Genomic DNA, 17,702 nt, shown 5'->3' on the forward strand with positions numbered 1-17,702 from the left:
GTGGTGGTGGGCAGGACACAGCTTGCGGGGGATGGTGATGCCTATTCATTGTGAGGTCTGCTTTCCATCCTGCACCCCCGCTCTGTTCTTCCCACATGGATGGTGCTGCAGCTCATGTCTGTGAGAACACGTGAATTTTTTTCTCCTCCCACTCTTGGCAGAGCTGAATTTATGTCCTCTGTGTGCACAGAAAGGAGAAGAGCCAGAGGTGGAGGTATCGGAAGGGGCCAGGTCATCCTTGTGGTAGTTGGGTGGGTGGGAAGGTATGAGAAGACTTCTTCCCCCGGGCAGATGCTGGAGACTGAGAACACAGTCATCAGCTCCCAGCTGACCACACTTCCTTAGCTCTTCATTTTCTTGTTTCTATAGGTGATTACTTTGAAATAGAATTGCTACAGAAAACTTTAGGCATTTAGTTTCTTCTTTGGGAATTTTTTCCTAGAGATAAATTCTTAGCATCTCTTGCTGCTGTTGTTCTTGAGATGTGTTGTCAAGTGTTCCTTCAATTCACAGGGTCAGAAATAACACGTGGACATTCGCATTTCCCTGGATGCGTCACGGCCCTGCTTCTTACATAACTTTTTTGGAGGGGATGTAGTTTAGATAGATATTAAAAAGTTGCATTTAGCTCTGGCCGGTTTGCTCAGTGGTTAGAGCGTTGGCCCGCGGACCAGAGAGACCTGGGTTTGGTTACTGCTAAGGGCACGTACCTCTGTCCCCGGTCCCGGTTGGGGTCGTGTGGGTGGCAGCCACTCGATGTGTCTCTCTCACATCGATGTTTCTCTCTCTCTCTTCTGCCCTCCCACTCTCCCTCCCGCTCTATCTGAAAATAAATGCAAAAATGTCCTCGGGTAAGGAAAAAAAATGTTACATTTATTTTCTCATTATTCAGTTTGGATTTAAAAATTTCTGATGAGATTCAGCCACTCACATCCATTCTGTGGGAGAAGAAGCACAGTATTTGGATATATGCAAGCCCGGGTGTGAATCTCGGTTCTGCCCCTAGACATTTGGGTGACCCACCGTGAACAGATTACTTAAACTCTATAAGGCTCAATTTCTCTATCTGTTAAATGGGGAAAATACTATCTTTGTAATTCATTTAATTTAAAGTTATGTTTTTATATTCTTTCCTCACTTATCTACATGGGTCTTGACAGTGGTTTGATATAATCCAGTGACCTCATTATTTTTGATTGATAGTAACTCTTATCTGTTTATATTTAATACGATGACCTCCCTGCTATTTGGTTGCCTCCACTGCAACTGTGTAGAGTTCTTATTCTCAGGGGACTTCTTCTTTTAAGTTTGTTTGTTTATTTATTTATTTTTATCCTCACCTGAGGACATTTTTGCATTTATCTTCAGACAGAGTGGGAGGGGAGAGGGAGGAAGAAAGAGAGAGAAACATCAACATGAGAGAGACACATCTAGTGATTGCCACCCAGATGACCCCAACCAGGGCTGGGGACAAACCGCAATTGAGGTACGTGCCCTTAGCGGGAACTGCTCTAACCACTGAGCAAACTACCCAGGGCTCAAGGGACTTCTTAAAAAGGACATTTACTATGTACCAAGATATTTTTTTTTTTTTTTATCCTCACCCGAGGACATTTTTCCATTTTTTGTTCAGGTAGAGTGGGAGGGAGAGAGAGGAACAGAGAGAGAGAGAGAAACATCGATGTGAAAGGAACACATCGAGTGGCTGCCACCTGCACAACCGACCAAGGGCTGGGGACAAACTGCAACCGAGGTACGTGCCCTTAGCGGGAACTGAACCCGGGCCTCTCAGGACCGCAGGCCGACGCTCTAACCGCTGAGCCAAACCGGCTAGGGCGAGATATTTTAATATGTCATCTCATGTAATCTTCCAACAGTCCTGAGGGCATCTACTACTGTTTTCCACTTTTCAGAATAATATTTACATATTTAAAGGGTAAGCTTGCCCAAGGTCACACAGCGGGTAAGTGGCAGGGCCGCAGTGACCCAGGCTGGCCCACTCGCTCCGCCATGCTGCGTTCCTTCCTTCCCATTGAGTCTGACCATCTCAAGATTGAAGTCAAACACCAGCTTCAAACATACATCTTTTCCCTACATATGAAACCGTCACAACTAGGGTTATACCACGTTTCCTGTTTACATCTTCTAACTAAAGTGGTGACGGCTCCTTTGTCATCTAGGTGCTGAGTGACGGTGGCTTTCACGTCTTGTCTGTTGACTACAGAGGTATGTGCTAAGAACAGTGTACAAAGACTTTTCAAGAAGCAGGAGGCTTTTGATGACTCTCGCTGTGGAGGTGGTGATACTGTGTTTGCCTTTCCTTGCTGCCAGGGTTCGGGGACTCCACAGGGAAGCCCACGGAGGAGGGACTGACTGCGGATGCTCTTTGTGTCTATGAGTGGACCAAGGCAAGAAGTGGTACCACCCCTGTGTGCCTCTGGGGCCACTCTCTGGGGACAGGGTAAGTGGGGTCGGAAGATGGTCCTTAGGCGGGTCCGCGGGGCGTCAGGCAGCAGTGAGCCCTGGATGGAGCACTGATCTAGGAGACAAGCACTTCCCGCGGGTGGCTGGAGACCTGGCCCTCTGTGTGCCTGTGTGTGAGACAGGGGAGCGTCCGTTCAGCTCTCTGGTTAACTGTGACACTGAAACCCATTCCAGAACTCTCCTTGACAGTTTTAAAGAAAAGGATTCTTAATTTAGGATCAGTGGGACTCCGTGAAAACCCTTGCAAAGTTTTTGTTTATGTGCATTTTCTAACCAGAGCTTCCAGAGCATTCGTCAGAGGCTCGTACTGGGGGTTGCATTTTCTGTCATTTACTTGACTTCACAAATGTACTAATTTTCATTGCTTTACAGAGTTGTAACAAATGCTGCAAGAGTACTGGAGGAGAAAGGTACCATAAGATGCTTACGTGGTATAATTTCCTGACTTGAGGTGGGAAACTGAAAACAGTCAAGACTATTGTGCAGACTTTGAACACAGAGATACCTAAAGCACCCTAACATTAGGCAGCTTCTGAGAATGTAGCAAACTTTCTTTTCTCTCTACTTAATATAAAGCAATAGCTGTTTTTTAAGAGTGTGAAATTAAAAATACATACTGAGACTTAAAACTACCTTTGAAAGAGCCCTCACTGTGAAATGATAATAGTTATGATGGATTAATTTGGATAATAGAAGAGGAAAATAATACACATGAAATAACAGACAGGGTTTCTGCAGCCCTCCTTACATAATACGTATGTCAGCATTCCTCAAAATGTGCTGAGGACTGCTTGTAACAGAATCTCCTGGGGGCGCTTTTTTAAAACACAGTTCTCCTGGATCTATTTTTGTAAGTTGGAATCTCTGTGAATAGGACAAGGCGATTTTGATGTGCATTAAAAGTGTGTCATCTCTTGCATCGTATCTTAAACTTTACTTGCCATACAGGTCGGGCTGAGTTACGTAAACATTTTAAAGCAAGTCACCTGCTATTCACAATCTTAATTGCTTATGTAAATAAACTGAACATTATTTCAATGCTCCTCTAAGCTCTCATGTCTCTCTGCCACCTCTTCACAGTGTTGACTCTGCTATATTACCTGAACTCAATTCTCACATAAATGAACACTTCGCTTCCTAGATAATGCACTGACCCTGGAACAATGATTCCATTTACATCCTCACTTCTGAACTCTTGCTATCATGTGTTTTAATTTTCTCTATACACACTGCATAAAACATTCTGCTGCTGCTTCTTTTTTTGTTAATCCTCAACTGAGGATATTTTCCCATTGATTTTTAGATAGAGTGAAAGAGGGGAGGGGGAGAGATGTGGTGAGAGAGACACATCGATTGGTTGCCTCCCTCACAACCCCTAACAGGGCTGGGTATCAAACCTGCAACCTAGGTACTTGCCGTTGATTGGGAATCAAACCTATGTCCCCTGGGTCCGAAGGCCAGTGCTCTAACCACTGAGCAAACAGCCAGGGCAACATTGCTATTCTTATATTATAAAAATCAATATTTAGATTTAATCTTTTCTTTGCTCTTTATTAGTTTCAGCATGTCTGTTTTTATCTGGGATTTTTGTTCTGCCTGTGTATTGGTGAAAAATTCTCAGTTTTGGCCTGAAAATGTCTTTATTTCATCTTCATTTTTGAAGGATATTGTCACTGGGCATAGGATTCTAGGTTGGAAATCATTTTATTTCAACACTTTGTTCTGGCTTCCACTATTTTATTAGGAAGTCAGCTGCCAGTCTTACTGATGCTCCTTTGAAGACAGTGCTTACTTTTTCCTCTGACTGTTGTTGAGATTTTCTTTTGGTCTTGGCTTTACAAAATCTCACTGATTTAGCAGCTCTTAAGTGCTTTAAACCATATATATACACATACACATAACGTATCCTCCTCGTCTGACACACATTTTCTAATTGTTCTCTGAGAAGTATTGGCCAGAACAATCTAGTCAGCCTCTGGCACATTCTTAATAATGGGCTACAGAACAGTTTTTCTTCCCATAGTACTTTGCTTAAGTTATGCAAGCCTTCAAAATCTGGTTGTGTTTTAGAAGAAGGTAGTAGTTTATAACTACCATGTGCATGGAAATCTCTTGGTTGGTTGGGTGGGGAAACTTGTTAAAAATGCACATTCTCATACCTCCAGCCCCCTGACTTCTGGCTCAGTAAGTCTGGTGGGGGGGTCCAGGAATTTGCATTATTAATAACAGGAATTTGCATTATTAATAAGCTTCACAAATGATTTTGATGTGGATAGTTCATGTACAAGAACTTGAGTACCCCTTATTTAGGGAAGGTGATATTTAGATATGATAGGGGAGTTATTTCTTTTTTATTATTTTCAAGGATGCCCAGTTGATGCTATTGTTCTGGAAGCTCCATTTACCAACATGTGGACTGCAAGTATCAATTATCCCTTGTTAAAGGTGAGTCTCTTACTCAGCTTCACAAGATGTCCAGGTGTTTCCTAACCACAGTTATGTTTATTAACCACATTCCTTTTCTTAATTAGTTTTATATATTTCTAAGTTATTCTAACTGGAGACTGGTTATTAGCCAGTTGCAAGTAAAGGAGGGCATGCTGGCTTTTCGATTTGGTTGTCCTTTGTTTTCTTCTAATAGATTGAGTGGCTTATTAAGAGTCAAAATTTTACCTCTTGTCTTTTATGATTTAAAAAGATATGCTTTTGCCCTGGCCGGTTTGGCTCAGCGGTTAGAGCGTCAGCCTGCGGTCCAGAGAGACCCGGGTTCGGTTCCTGCTAAGGGCACGAGCCTCAGTTGAGGTTTGTTCCCGGCCCTGGTTGGTCATGTGGGTGGCAGCCACTCGATGTGTCCCTTTTCACGTGGATGTTTCTCTCTCTCTCTCCTTCCCTCTCTCTCCCTCCCACTCTATCTGAACAAAAAATAGAAAAATGTCCTGGGTGAGGATGAAAAAAAATATATATATGCTTTTATTGATATTTTTAGAGACAGAAGAAGAGAGAGAGATAGAAACATCAATCAGCTGTCTCCTGCACGCCCCCTACTGGGGATCGAGCCTGCAACAAGGGCACGTGCCCTGACCGGAAATTGAACTAGGACCTCTCAGTCCATGGGCCAACGCTCAGTCCACTGAGCCACCCTGGCTGGGCTCTTCTATGATTTTTTGATAGATAAGTTAGCTTGAAAACAAACCTCTCATGTGTCGTTTTTAGTTCTATGACAGTCAGCCATATATCTTTCAAAATTTTATGATAAGAACACCTCTAGACAATTCAAGGAAGCTCTGAATGATTTTATACTGTATCCCATGTAGAGGAGACAATCTTTCCAAGAAGATAAGGTATACAGATTTGAGTGACAAGATGTTTTTTTTTTTTTTATCTGTTGTGTAGCTTATCCTAATTTTATAGTTTTAGTTCAAGTCCAGTGCTCGATTGCTCATAGTCATTCATCCATATAAATGTTGGCAAATGAGTAGGAGTGAGGGAGAAAGGGAGGAGGGGGGGTAGGGGGAAAGACAGACAGACAGACATGGGAGAGATTCTTAGAAGGAATATTTGGCCCCCAAATGTAAATTGTCTGATGTCAAAAGGCATCATAGGGCCACTTGTATCCAACTGTCTACTTTGGAATCTTTTGTACAATAAATCATCTTAGAACTTCCTGGAATTTGCTTCACCGTTACAGGGAAAAGCAGCTCATTACTTCTGGGACACCTAGTTCACAGAATCACAAAATCTTGAAAATGCCTGTACTGTCTAAGCTTCAGCTCAATACAGGAATTGCTTTACAGTCTAAAATACTGAATGCTGAGTAATTTAAGATTTAACAAATACAACATTTTCATTGAATTCTAGACAACTGAATATTCATTTTACGATAACCATTAATTGATCATCTGTTATATTACTCTAAGTAATTACTAACAAATTCACTAATGTGTAGGTATTTAACAATTCAGATACAATCTTCCTATTTACTTTTGTTTCTTTTATAATTTTGTTATAATTTTCAAAATGTTATAATTTTGAAAGTTAACATAATAGAGAAAATACTTGATTTAACAAGTAATTATAAACTGAACACCAAAGTCAAAATGTAATCCACACCACCCTGGCTGGTACGGCTCAGCTGGTTGGAGTGTCATCCCGCACAATGAAAGGTGGTGGGTTCGATTCCCGATCAGGGCATATGCCTAGGTTGCAGGTTTTATCCCTGGTTGGGGGCATATTTAGGAGGCAATGGATTGATGTTTCTCTCTCTCTCTTTCTAAAAATCAATTTAAAAAATGTAACCAACACTTAAGACAAGAAGTTAGCATTACCAGAAGTCTCATCTATATGTTACTTTCTAATTCAATTAACCTCATTTTAGCTGTAAGCCTTAGCCTGAATTTTATGGTAATCACACTTATCATTTTCAGTCCTATGAGTGTCAGCCACATATCTTTTTTATAGTGTGACCACCCGTGTGAGCATCTCTAGCCAGTATAGTTTTGTTTTTGAACTTAATATATGAGAATCATATAGGATGTGTTCTATTTTTTCACCCAACATATATTTGTAGGATTTTGTCCATGATGTATAGATGTAGTTTGATAATTCTCTTTGTTATATAGTATTTCATTGTAAAATATACTACAATTTATTGGCATAGTCTATTGTTTGTGAACATCTGAGTTGCTATTTGGAGTAATTAATAACATCGTTGTTATAAATGTTCTTGATTATGTATTGTCTAAACTTGTGTACATATTTCAATGGAGTATACCTTAGGAGTAGAATTGCTGGCTGTAAGGTATGTGTATGTCCAGCTTCAGTAGTTATAGTGCCAAGCAGTTTTCTAAGGTGACTCTTCCACTTACTTTCCCACTTACTGTACAAGAGAGTTCCAAGTGCTTCATATCCTTGCCCTCACATTAATATCTCATTGTGGTTTTAATTTGCATTTGATGACTAATGAAGCTAGGCATTTTTTTTCATATGCTTATTAGCCATTTAGATATCATCTCTTGTGAGATACTCATTCATGTCTTTTGTTTATTTTAAAATTGAGTTGTCTTTGTAGAAGTTCTTCACAGGGTAATTCATTAAAACTTATTTGTTTTTCAAATATAGTCTATTTTTTTTTGCTTTTATTTATTTATTTATTTATTTTTATTCTCACCTGAGGACATTTTTTCATACCGATAGAGTGGGAGGGAGAGAGAGGAAGAGAGAGAGAGAGCAACATCAATGTGAAAGGGACACATCGAGTGGCTGTCACCCACACGACCAACCACGGTCGGGGACAAACTGCAACCGAGGTACATGCCCTTAGCGGGAACCGAACCTGGGTCTCTCTGGACCGCAGGTGGACGCTCTAACTGCTGAGCCAAACCGGCCAGGGCATTTTTTTTTTTTTTGCTTTTAAAAAGATATTTGTTTTGCTTTTTTTCTCCCTTCATGGCATCTCCTAATGAAGAGATGTTTCTAAATTTCATGTGAACCAGCTTACCAACATTTTTAATACGTTTTAAATAAAAGTACCCTGTATATTAAAACTCTGTTTACCCAAAGATTATGAAGATACTCTTCTGTGCTATCTTCTAGACATTGTTTTACCTTTTACATTTAGAGCCATATCTTAGGTCTATTTTTGCATATGTAGGATGTAGAAGTCCACTTGGCTATCCAATTGGCCCAGTACCATTTACTAAATGGACCTTCTCCATCATCTGCAGTGCCGATGTTTGTATATATCAGCGTCTCTCTCTCTATATATATATGTATGTATGGATCTGTTGGTAGATTCTCATTTCTTTCCTATGTCTCTTTGTCCATGCTCATATGAATACTACAGTCTCTTAATGTAGCTTTATAATATGTCTTGATATCTGGCTACATTCTTCAGCTTTGTTCTTCTTACTCAAGACCATCTTGACCATGTTTGACCCTTTGCATGTCCACATACATTTTGGGATATACTTGTCAATTTCTAAAAACAACAACAACAAACTTTCTGGGGTGTTAACTGGGATTACTTTGGAGATATAGGTCAATTTGGGGGTGGGGGTGGTTGATAGCGTTCTATAATGAGTCTTCCAGTTTAGGAATATGGTATTTAGAAATTTATTTTAAAAATTAATTATTACTTAGATGTTCTTAACTTCAGGATTAGACCAGGTTCTCCTAGCTGAGCCCATGGCAGGGATTTGGTGTGTGTGATTTATTGAAAGAGTACTCTTCAGGAAAAACCTGCAAGGTCATTTGAATGAGGGCTGTAGGATGAGGAAGGAAAAGGATAGAATAAGGTGTGACCGCAGGTGAAATCTAGCTTTGGCCTGATTGACTGGGACTCTAAGGGCTGAGGAAAGGGGATAGTTGTTTCTGCCATCCCTGGGGTTACGGCACTGGGGGAGGGTGCATAACCTTCCAAAAGCAATGACTCCTGTCATCCAAGGGCAAGAAGGGGGCAGCCAATGCTTACAACAAGAGGTAATTGATTTTCTTAGTTTTTTCAAAGAACCAACTTAGACTTTGTTGATTATCTGTATTTTAGGCTATTTCTCTTATCAATTTCTGGCCTTAACTTTATTATTCTCTTTCCTCCATTTTCTTTACATTTAATTTGTTATGTAAAAAATTTTTTGAGATGGTACTTGGATAATTTATTTTCAGTATTTCTTCTTTTCCAATTTATGCATTAAGGCAGACTCCACCTAAGCCACATTTCAGCTGCATCTCACAAGATTTTTTAAAACATTTTTTAAAATTGATTTTTTAGAGAGAGAGAGGAAGGGAGAAAGAGATAGAAACATCGATGTGAAAGAGAAACATCCATCGGCTGCCTCCTGCGCACCCCTACTGGGGATCGAGCCCATAACCCGGGCATGTGCCCTGATAGAACCGGGACCTCTCAGTCCATGGGACAAGAGTCCACTGAGCCACACCGGCCAGGCTCTCACAAGATTTTTAACATATTTTAATTATAATTTTGTTCAACATATTTTATGATATTGTGGCTTCTTTGACCTATGGGTTATTTAGAAGTGTATTTCATACCGTCTGTATGTTCTGGGATTTGATTATGTTTGTTATTGATTTCTAGCTCAATTTTACCATCATATGAGCATATACTCTGTAGGATTTCAGTTTTTGAAATCTGTTCAGAGTTGCTTTATGCCCCAACAAATGGTCAATTTTGGTAAATGTTCTATATGCTTGAAAGAATGTGTTCTGCTGTTTTGGGTATGACGTTCTAATGTATCAATTAGGTTAAGACTGTTAATCATGTTATTCAATTCTTCTATATCCTTACTGATTTTTTTAACTGGTTGTTTTATCAGTTACTCAAGGAAGATTATTAAGATATCTCACCATGATTGTGGAGTTATTTCTATTTTAGTTCTGTCAATTTTTGTTTTAGTGTTTTGTTTTTTTGAGGTTATATTATTAGGAACATACATCTAATAATGTTATTTTATATCTTTCATGTGAGTTAATCCTTTTTAAAATTTGTTGTTAATCCTCACCCGAGAATATTTTTTCCACTGATTTTTAGATAGAGTGGAAGGGTGCGGGGGAGAGAGAAAGAGAAACATTGATGTAAAACAGACCCATCAGTTGGTTGCCTCCCACATGACCCCAACCAGAGCTGTGGATCAAACCTGCATCCCAGGTACCTGCCCTTGACCGGGAATCGAACCCGAGACCTTTCAGTTCTTGAACAGACACATTAACCACAGAGCCAAACTGGTCAGGGCGATTCCTTTTTTTTTTTCATTGTGAAATATCCCTTTTTCCATTTAATAATGCTTCTATTTTAAATTTAAATCCTCACCTGAGGATATTTTCCATTGATTTTTTATTTTTTTTATTTTTTAGATAGAGTGGGAGGGAGGGAGAGAGAGAAACACTAATGTGTCTGAGAGACACATAGATTGGTTGCCTCCTGCATGACCGGGACTGGGGCCGGGGATCAAATCAGAAACTGAGGTACATGCCCTTGACGGGCAGTCAAACCTGTGCCCCCTCCTTTTTTTTAAAATTCTCACCCGAGGATATTTTTTCCATTTATCTTTAGATAGTGGAGGGGAGGGAGGGAGGGAGAGATGGGGAGAGAGAGAGAGAGAGAGAGAGAGAGAGAGAGAAACATTGATGTGAGAGAGACACATCAACTGGTTGCCTCCTGTATGACCTCCTGTACGACCCCAACCAGGACCAGGGACCAAACCAAAACTGAGGTATGTGCCCTTGGCCGGAATGGAACCTGTGACTCTTTGGTCTGCAGGTTGTTGCTCTAACCACGGAGCAAACTGGTCAGGGCTAAACCTGTGACTATTGATTTAAAGCCAGATTTGCCTGATATTAGTATACCTTTGTTTCTGAATAGTGTTTGAGTGATCCACCATTTTCTATCCCTTTACTTTAAACTTTTCTGAATTCTTACATTTAAGGTATATCTCTTGTAAGCAGCATGTTATAGGGTTATATGAAAAACTTTGTTAATTGTAGTATTAGTCTGTTTACATTTAATGTAATTATAATATATTAAGGTTTATTAAATCTACTCTTCTACTGTGTTCTTTTCTATTTCTGCCAAGTGCTCTGTGTTCTTTGGCCTCTACTTCTTTCTGGCTTGGCGGCTGTGTCTGAAGGAGAAGAGAGGTACTGAGTGTCAGGCTAATCTCTCTGAACTTCCTTCTCTCTGGGATTGAGGCCACTCAAGACCCCACTGCCTTGGTAGGTTTCTGACTCCTTCAGAGAAAGGTTTTCAAAATATTTTTCCAGTGTTTCTACTTGATTCGGCAAAAGATTTGGTCTGTAACAATTCCTGTATTATTAGAAGTTGGAAATCTCCCATTATTTTAAAGTTTGGGATTTTAAATGTCATAAAACGTTATTTTAATAGGCACTTTGATGGTCTAGAAGTGCAGCTGTCCTGCCGCATTGTGCCATCTTTAGGAACATGCCTGCTGTCAGGCTTCCTGGGTGTGATTCTGAGGGCTCTCCTTTACCTGCGGTGTGACCTTGCTGTGTCTGCCTCATCTGTAAAATGGGGTATTAATAGTCTATTAAAGATGATTGTAATTATTAAACAAATTAATCCATAAAAAGGATCTCTAACAGTGCCTGGCACAGAGTAAGCACTCAGTGGCCATGAGCTATCTTTACTATGAGTGGAGTGTCATGACTCTGAAATGACTGTTGAATAAGAAAGTGTCTGTTGTGTGAGACATGCAAAGAAAAAGCATAGACTCTTACCCTCAGGAGCTTCCTATCTAGTTGGGGAGATAGGAAATTAAAGGGGGACCTAAAGTAATGACAGGGATTTCCACGTGTCACTCTGGAATCCATTTCATTACTCAGAAGAGCAAGGCAAGCATGACAGCGGGAAAGAGCATGGGTCATGGACCAGACATATTTGAGTTCAAACTTGGCCTCTGCCCCTAACCAATTATGACCTCGGTAAGTTATTTTTCTTTTCTGAGTTTCCAATTTCTATATGACAGGGTTGATAATTGCCGATTGCATAGGGTTGTTGTGAAGATTAAATTAAGTAAAATGATCTGTGCAAAACACTCAGCTGCCAATAGGCACTGGGCGGATGCATGGTCTCCTTTCCCAGTCTTTCTGTGGGAAAGCAGGCTAAGGTAAGTGTTAGGGAACGACCCAGAACAACAATTTCAGGAGAAGGAGAGTTTAGGGAAGAGAAGGGTCTTGTGTGCAGGTGTGGTCAATGAAGACGTACAGACTGATAGGACCTAGGCTTCTTTCTTGAAGGTAGGGGAGAGCTGTCTGGTTACACAGGGAGGAAGGGAGAACGGGAGTCGGGGCACAGGGCTGGAATGGGCGATTATGTGATAAGACACCTGGGAGTCGCACGGCCTTCCACATGGGATCTGTCACACGCCTCCTCGTACGTCCTCAGCAACTCCGTGTCTGGTATCATTGGCTCCACTTAGAGCTGAGGGTGGAGGCTTAGCAGCTTGCCGGTTGCCATCTGCCCTATAAAAAGAGAAAATGGGACTCAGTCCTACATCTTCTTACCCTGAGCAGACAGATTGGAGAGGTGCAGCCTTTAGAATGAGAGGCGGTGGTCAGATGTGGATGGGCTTGCAGCCGAGCTTGGAGGTTTGTTTGCTTAAGTAGAGAGTGTGGCCCTCCCAGAGCCTTGTGACGGCAGATTCCATGTAACGTAGTTTAACAATATTTATCTGGTGGTATTCCAGAGCAGAGAGGATGCAGGGAGGCCAATTAGGAACCCATCACTGTGCTCTGGGCTGGAGGGGATGCTATGACCTCTGAGTCTCAAAGGGCACCCAGGCTGGGGAAGAGTGAGGGATACCAGAGTCCATTATTGGCTTGGGGGGCTTTCTTCACACTCCTTTGGAATTTGAGATGAATTGCTGAAGGGCTTCTCTTATTGAATTACCCTCAGAGGAGTCCTGATTCCAGGGGTGGTGGAATCATAAGACAAAGAAAACAAGAAATCTTGCCCTTAGCTGGGGTGAAAGGCAGGAAAAGGAAGAAAGGGAAGGAGAGACAGTGTTGGGATCTACAGACCGCACCTGAATGCAAATCATCTGCTCTGAGACCAGGCAACAGATGCCGGCCAGACAGCCTGTGAAACCCGGGGCTCAGGGAACAGCAGGCTGGTGTCAACACCGTGAAGATGTTTGTCTTTACTGGCCCACCCTGCAGACTCTGTACCCGTTTTTCCTACCAAATTCCCCACAGTTTACCAAAGTTCCTACAATGGTATTGGTTTACTATTTAAAACCAGAAAAAAGGTTTTTTTCAAGTTTATTATATTTAGAAAGTTACTGTTCTCTATATTACTATCATTCATAGTGGGAGACTATACCAAATTACATTTGATAGCAACTAATTTTTCTGTATTCATAAAGGAGCAGTAATATGCATAACCCAAAACTTGCTTCTACAGTGAACAGAATTCTTTTCTTTTTAAAACTGTGAAGCTGAAGTTTGTATTTACTGGCCAGCCTATCTATTCTGTCCCATTTCCTTCCCTAGGCAACGTCTCATTTACTACACTAAGGAATAAAATCTGAGTGGAATTCAGTCACAATTAGATGCAAATGATAATAATAGCTGATAATAGCTTAAAGCGTACACAGGGATATTTACATAATAGACTCATTTCATGTTTCGCAGATATTTATTGAGTGTTCATTGGGTACCAGGAACTTTTCTAGGTTCTGGAAATACCACAGAGAACCAGAAAGCTGTGGTTCATCCTCCCATGAAGTTTATATCTTTGCTGGAGAGACAGAAGATGGCTACACAATAAGCGAACTTTCAATGGCGAGAAGTGCTGTGGAAGTATAATGTGATAGGGGGAGGCTGGGTGTGGGAGGGTGAGGTCTGATAACTTAGGGAAACTGCTCTGGAGAAGTATGGTGTGAGCTGAGACTTGCGTGATAAGCAGTCAGCTCTCCTGGGAAAATCTGGAGGGCTTAGGCTGAGGGAACAGCAAGGGCAAGAGCCCTGAAGTGGGATCAAGGCTGTCCCAGGAGCAGAAGGTGGCGGGGCCTGTGGACAGGAAGGAGCTTAGTGATAGGAGATGAGGCTGGAGAGAGAGGCAGCAGCCAGATTGTGTCAGGCCCTGAAGGACAACGTGACACTGGGTTAAATCAAGGTGTTTTTGGAGGATGTGAAGCAAAAGAGTAATAGGATGTGAAAAAGGTAAAAGATGTGATTAGCACGTTAAAACGATGAAAACGATTCCTGGTTTCCCCGTGGGAAATGGATGATCCCGGGGAGACGGTGGAAGCAGAGGACCACTTGGGGTTGTGGTGTAACCCGAGCAGGAGATGCAAGGTGGGTTAGGCTGGTGACGTGGAGACGGGGAGGGATGAGTGGATCCGGGATGCAGTGTGGGGCAAGGATGGAAGCCTGTGAGGAAGGTGTGACGCTGCTCAGGGTTTTACCCTTTCCTCATTTTTAGTTGAAAGAAGTGCTTTTAGGGCCTATAAACCAACTTACCTATTGACTTCATCAACATATGGTAAAGCTGATTTAACTAGAATTCGATTTGCTGAAATTTGCCATTGAAAAGGAAATTCAGTATGTTTAGAATGTAATTATTTTATTTGAAGTCCTGTGGTCATTGTTAAAACCTAAAACACCTTTAAAAACACTGCAGTATGAATTCAACAGTTGATCATGTCCAAATCCTTTGAAACCAATCATCTATGTATTGCATACTTTCATCGAGATTTTTGACTAATCAGAATATTCTGTTCCCCAATTAAACCAGTTAATTATGTTCACTGTAGAAGCAGTTTTTAGATTATGTACATCACTGCTCCTTTAAGAACATGAAGAAGTAAGTTAGTGGTGCTGTTTTTATTTTAAAGACAGGACAGTGATGGTCTATGGATGATGTAGGATTGTGTGTGATTTATTTCTTCTGTGTTCCTTTCTGTAGTCTCCAAATTTCCTACAATGATACAATTACTTTTACAATAATAAAATTTTTTTTTTTAAAGTTTATTATATTTAGAAAGTTACTACTGTCTACATTTCCGTAGTTCCTGGTAGAAAACTACAACAAATGGTATAGCTGCAGGCCAAGTTTTAATTTTTCTTTTTTCTTTTTAAAAAATAGATTTACCGGAAACTTCCAGGATTTTTACAAACACTTATGGATGCCCTGGGAAAAGACAAAATCGTCTTCCCTAATGATGAGAAGTAAGCTAATGATGAAAACATCCGTTGTTATATTACTATATAGATTCTGGGGGTGACTCTCATGCGACTTACTGGGTGCTAGGCGAGAAGTCTGAAAGAGTAGATGAAAATTCTTAGGTGGGCACCAGGATTTAGGGTAATGTATCTACAGATTTTTTTTCGTGACATTTTCCTCATGACTGATTTGATGGCTTCACAGATTCAGTATTTTCTCTGAAGTCATAAAGGGAGTTGTCTATTTAGGGCCTATCAGGACCTTGTTTTTTTTATCCTCACTTGAGGACATTTTTCCATTTTTTTGTTCAGATAGAGTAGAAGGGAGAGAGGGAGACAGAGAGAAATATCGACATGAAAGGGACACATCGAGTGGCTGCCACCCGCACGATCCAATCAGGGCCGGGGACAAACTGCAACCAAGGTACGTGCCCTTAGCGGGAACTGAACCTGGGTCTCTCTGGACCGCAGGCCAATGCTCTAACCGCTGAGCCAAACCAGCCAGGGCCTATCAGGATTTTTAAAAGTCCTCTAGGGTCTAGCCTAACATTTCTGGGGAGTCCCTGACTTGTAGGCTGTATTCCCGACGTGATCAAAACCTATCCACCATCCAGCCTACTAACCTGACAACAAATTCAATGACTAAAATTTGGCAAGTTACCCTCTCATAGTCAGAGAATTTGAGCGCCTGCAAATAGGTAGCAGTTATCAGTATTTTTTCTATTTCAACACACTGGAGGGACCTAACATTCTCAGAGTTAACAGCAAGTCATTGTGGCATGGATGGATGGGTATCAAATTGGGTGGGGGAAGGGAAGTATTGTTTGAGAATGTCATTGGAGTCAGGAATGAGCAGACTTTATTTTTTGTTTGTTTGTTTTTTTTTTGGTACATGCCCCTAGCAGGAACCGAATCTGGGACTCTCTGGTCTGCAGGCCGACGCTCCAACCACTGAGCCAAACCGGCCAGGGCTGGAATGAGCATTCTTCATGCCACAGCCTTTTTGAATCACCAGAATAGGGAGATGACCAGGACGCCAGTCAAACCTATTAATGTTCATCCTGTACATTTATGGGGACAAGTAAATAAATTGCTACAAAGAGTTCTGTTTTGTCCTGTGGTAGTTCTTGTTATTTTGGGGTTTTGAGTTCTTTTCTTTTCTTTTAGAGTCTTTTGTTTATTTGACTTTTGTTTTATATTTCCTTTTAAAAAATATGTTTTTATTGATTTTTTTAGAGATAGAGGAAGGGGGGGAGAGAGAGAAACATCGATGTGATCGATCATCAATTGATCAGCTGCCTCCTGCACGCCCCCTACTGGAGATTGAGCCCACACCCAGGCCTGTGCCCTGATGGGGAATCTGGGACTTCTCAGTCCATGGGACAACACTCAACCCACCGAGACACACTGGCTGGGCTATATTTCTTTATTTTTATAAAAAAATGTTTTTATTGATTTTTAGAGAGAGGGAGAGGGGGAGAGAGAAACATTGATGTGAGAAACATCCATCAGTTGCCCCTTGTATGCGCCCTGACTGGGGATTGAACCCACAACCTGAGAATGTGCCCTGGGAAGTGAACCAGCAGCCTTTCAGTGCACAGGATGATGCTCAACCCACCGAGCCTCTCCAGCCAGGGCCCCTTACAGTCCTTTAATGATGATATTCCAAATATTATGATATAAACTGGACTAAGGAAAAGATGAGGTTTTTCTTTTTTATTTTCATCCTCACCCGAGGACATTTTTCCATTTTTTGTTCAGGTAGAGTGGGAGGGAGAGAGAGGAACAGAGAGAGAGAGGAACAGAGAGAGAGAGAAACATCGATGTGAAAGGGACACATCGAGTGGCTGCCACCCGCACGACCAACCAGGGTCGGGGACACACTGCAACGGAGGTACGCGCCCTTAGCGGGAACCGAACCCGGGTCTCTCTGGACCGCAGGCCGACGCTCTAACCGCTGAGCCAAACCGGCCAGGGCAAAATGAGGTTTTTCTAATTCTGTACAAATTCGGTATTTCAGCATTCTTCATGTAAAAATAAATCACTGCCCTTGGCTGGTGTGGCTTAGTGGATGGAGCATCAGCCTCTGCACCAACGGGTCGTGGATTCAATTTCTGGTCAAGGGCATGCACCTGCGTTGCAGGTTCCATCCCCGACCCTGGGTCAGGGCACCTATGGGAGGTAACCAGTTGATGAGACTCTCACATTGATGTTTTTCTCTTTCTCCCTCTCTCCCCCTCCCTCCCTCCCTGGTACTCTCTCTAAAGATCAATGGAAAAAATATCCTCCGGTGAGGATTGACCAAAAAAACAAACAAACAAACAAAAAACACATTTAAATAGATTAAATTAATTAGATATCTAATTAAATTGAATGAGTAAACAGGAGAGAGAGAGAATCTTACTCAGACGAAAAATAAGTTACTGTATAAAGTTGGTTATATATGAAGCTGTTATTCCTGGGAGGGAAGGGGAGTTCTTGTACTTTGGGCAAACCCCATGTCTTGGTAAAGCTTTAACTTGAGG

At 41.5% G+C, this 17,702-nt stretch overlaps 1 protein-coding gene across 1 annotated transcript in view; it reads left to right on the plus strand.

Moving 5' to 3' along the window:
• ABHD12B (abhydrolase domain containing 12B) overlaps positions 1 to 17,702 on the plus strand; it is a 30,808-nt gene that overhangs the window by 11,861 nt on the left and 1,245 nt on the right. The window contains exons 6-10 of the mRNA XM_036259388.1: positions 2,181 to 2,226; positions 2,332 to 2,461; positions 2,857 to 2,894; positions 4,850 to 4,929; positions 15,101 to 15,183. Of these exons, the coding sequence (XP_036115281.1) occupies positions 2,181 to 2,226; positions 2,332 to 2,461; positions 2,857 to 2,894; positions 4,850 to 4,929; positions 15,101 to 15,183 (377 nt within the window). The remainder of the gene's footprint in view (positions 1 to 2,180; positions 2,227 to 2,331; positions 2,462 to 2,856; positions 2,895 to 4,849; positions 4,930 to 15,100; positions 15,184 to 17,702) is intronic.

The sequence above is a fragment of the Molossus molossus genome, unplaced genomic scaffold, assembly GCF_014108415.1.
Source record: "Molossus molossus isolate mMolMol1 unplaced genomic scaffold, mMolMol1.p scaffold_m16_p_1, whole genome shotgun sequence".
NCBI lineage: Eukaryota > Metazoa > Chordata > Mammalia > Chiroptera > Molossidae > Molossus > Molossus molossus.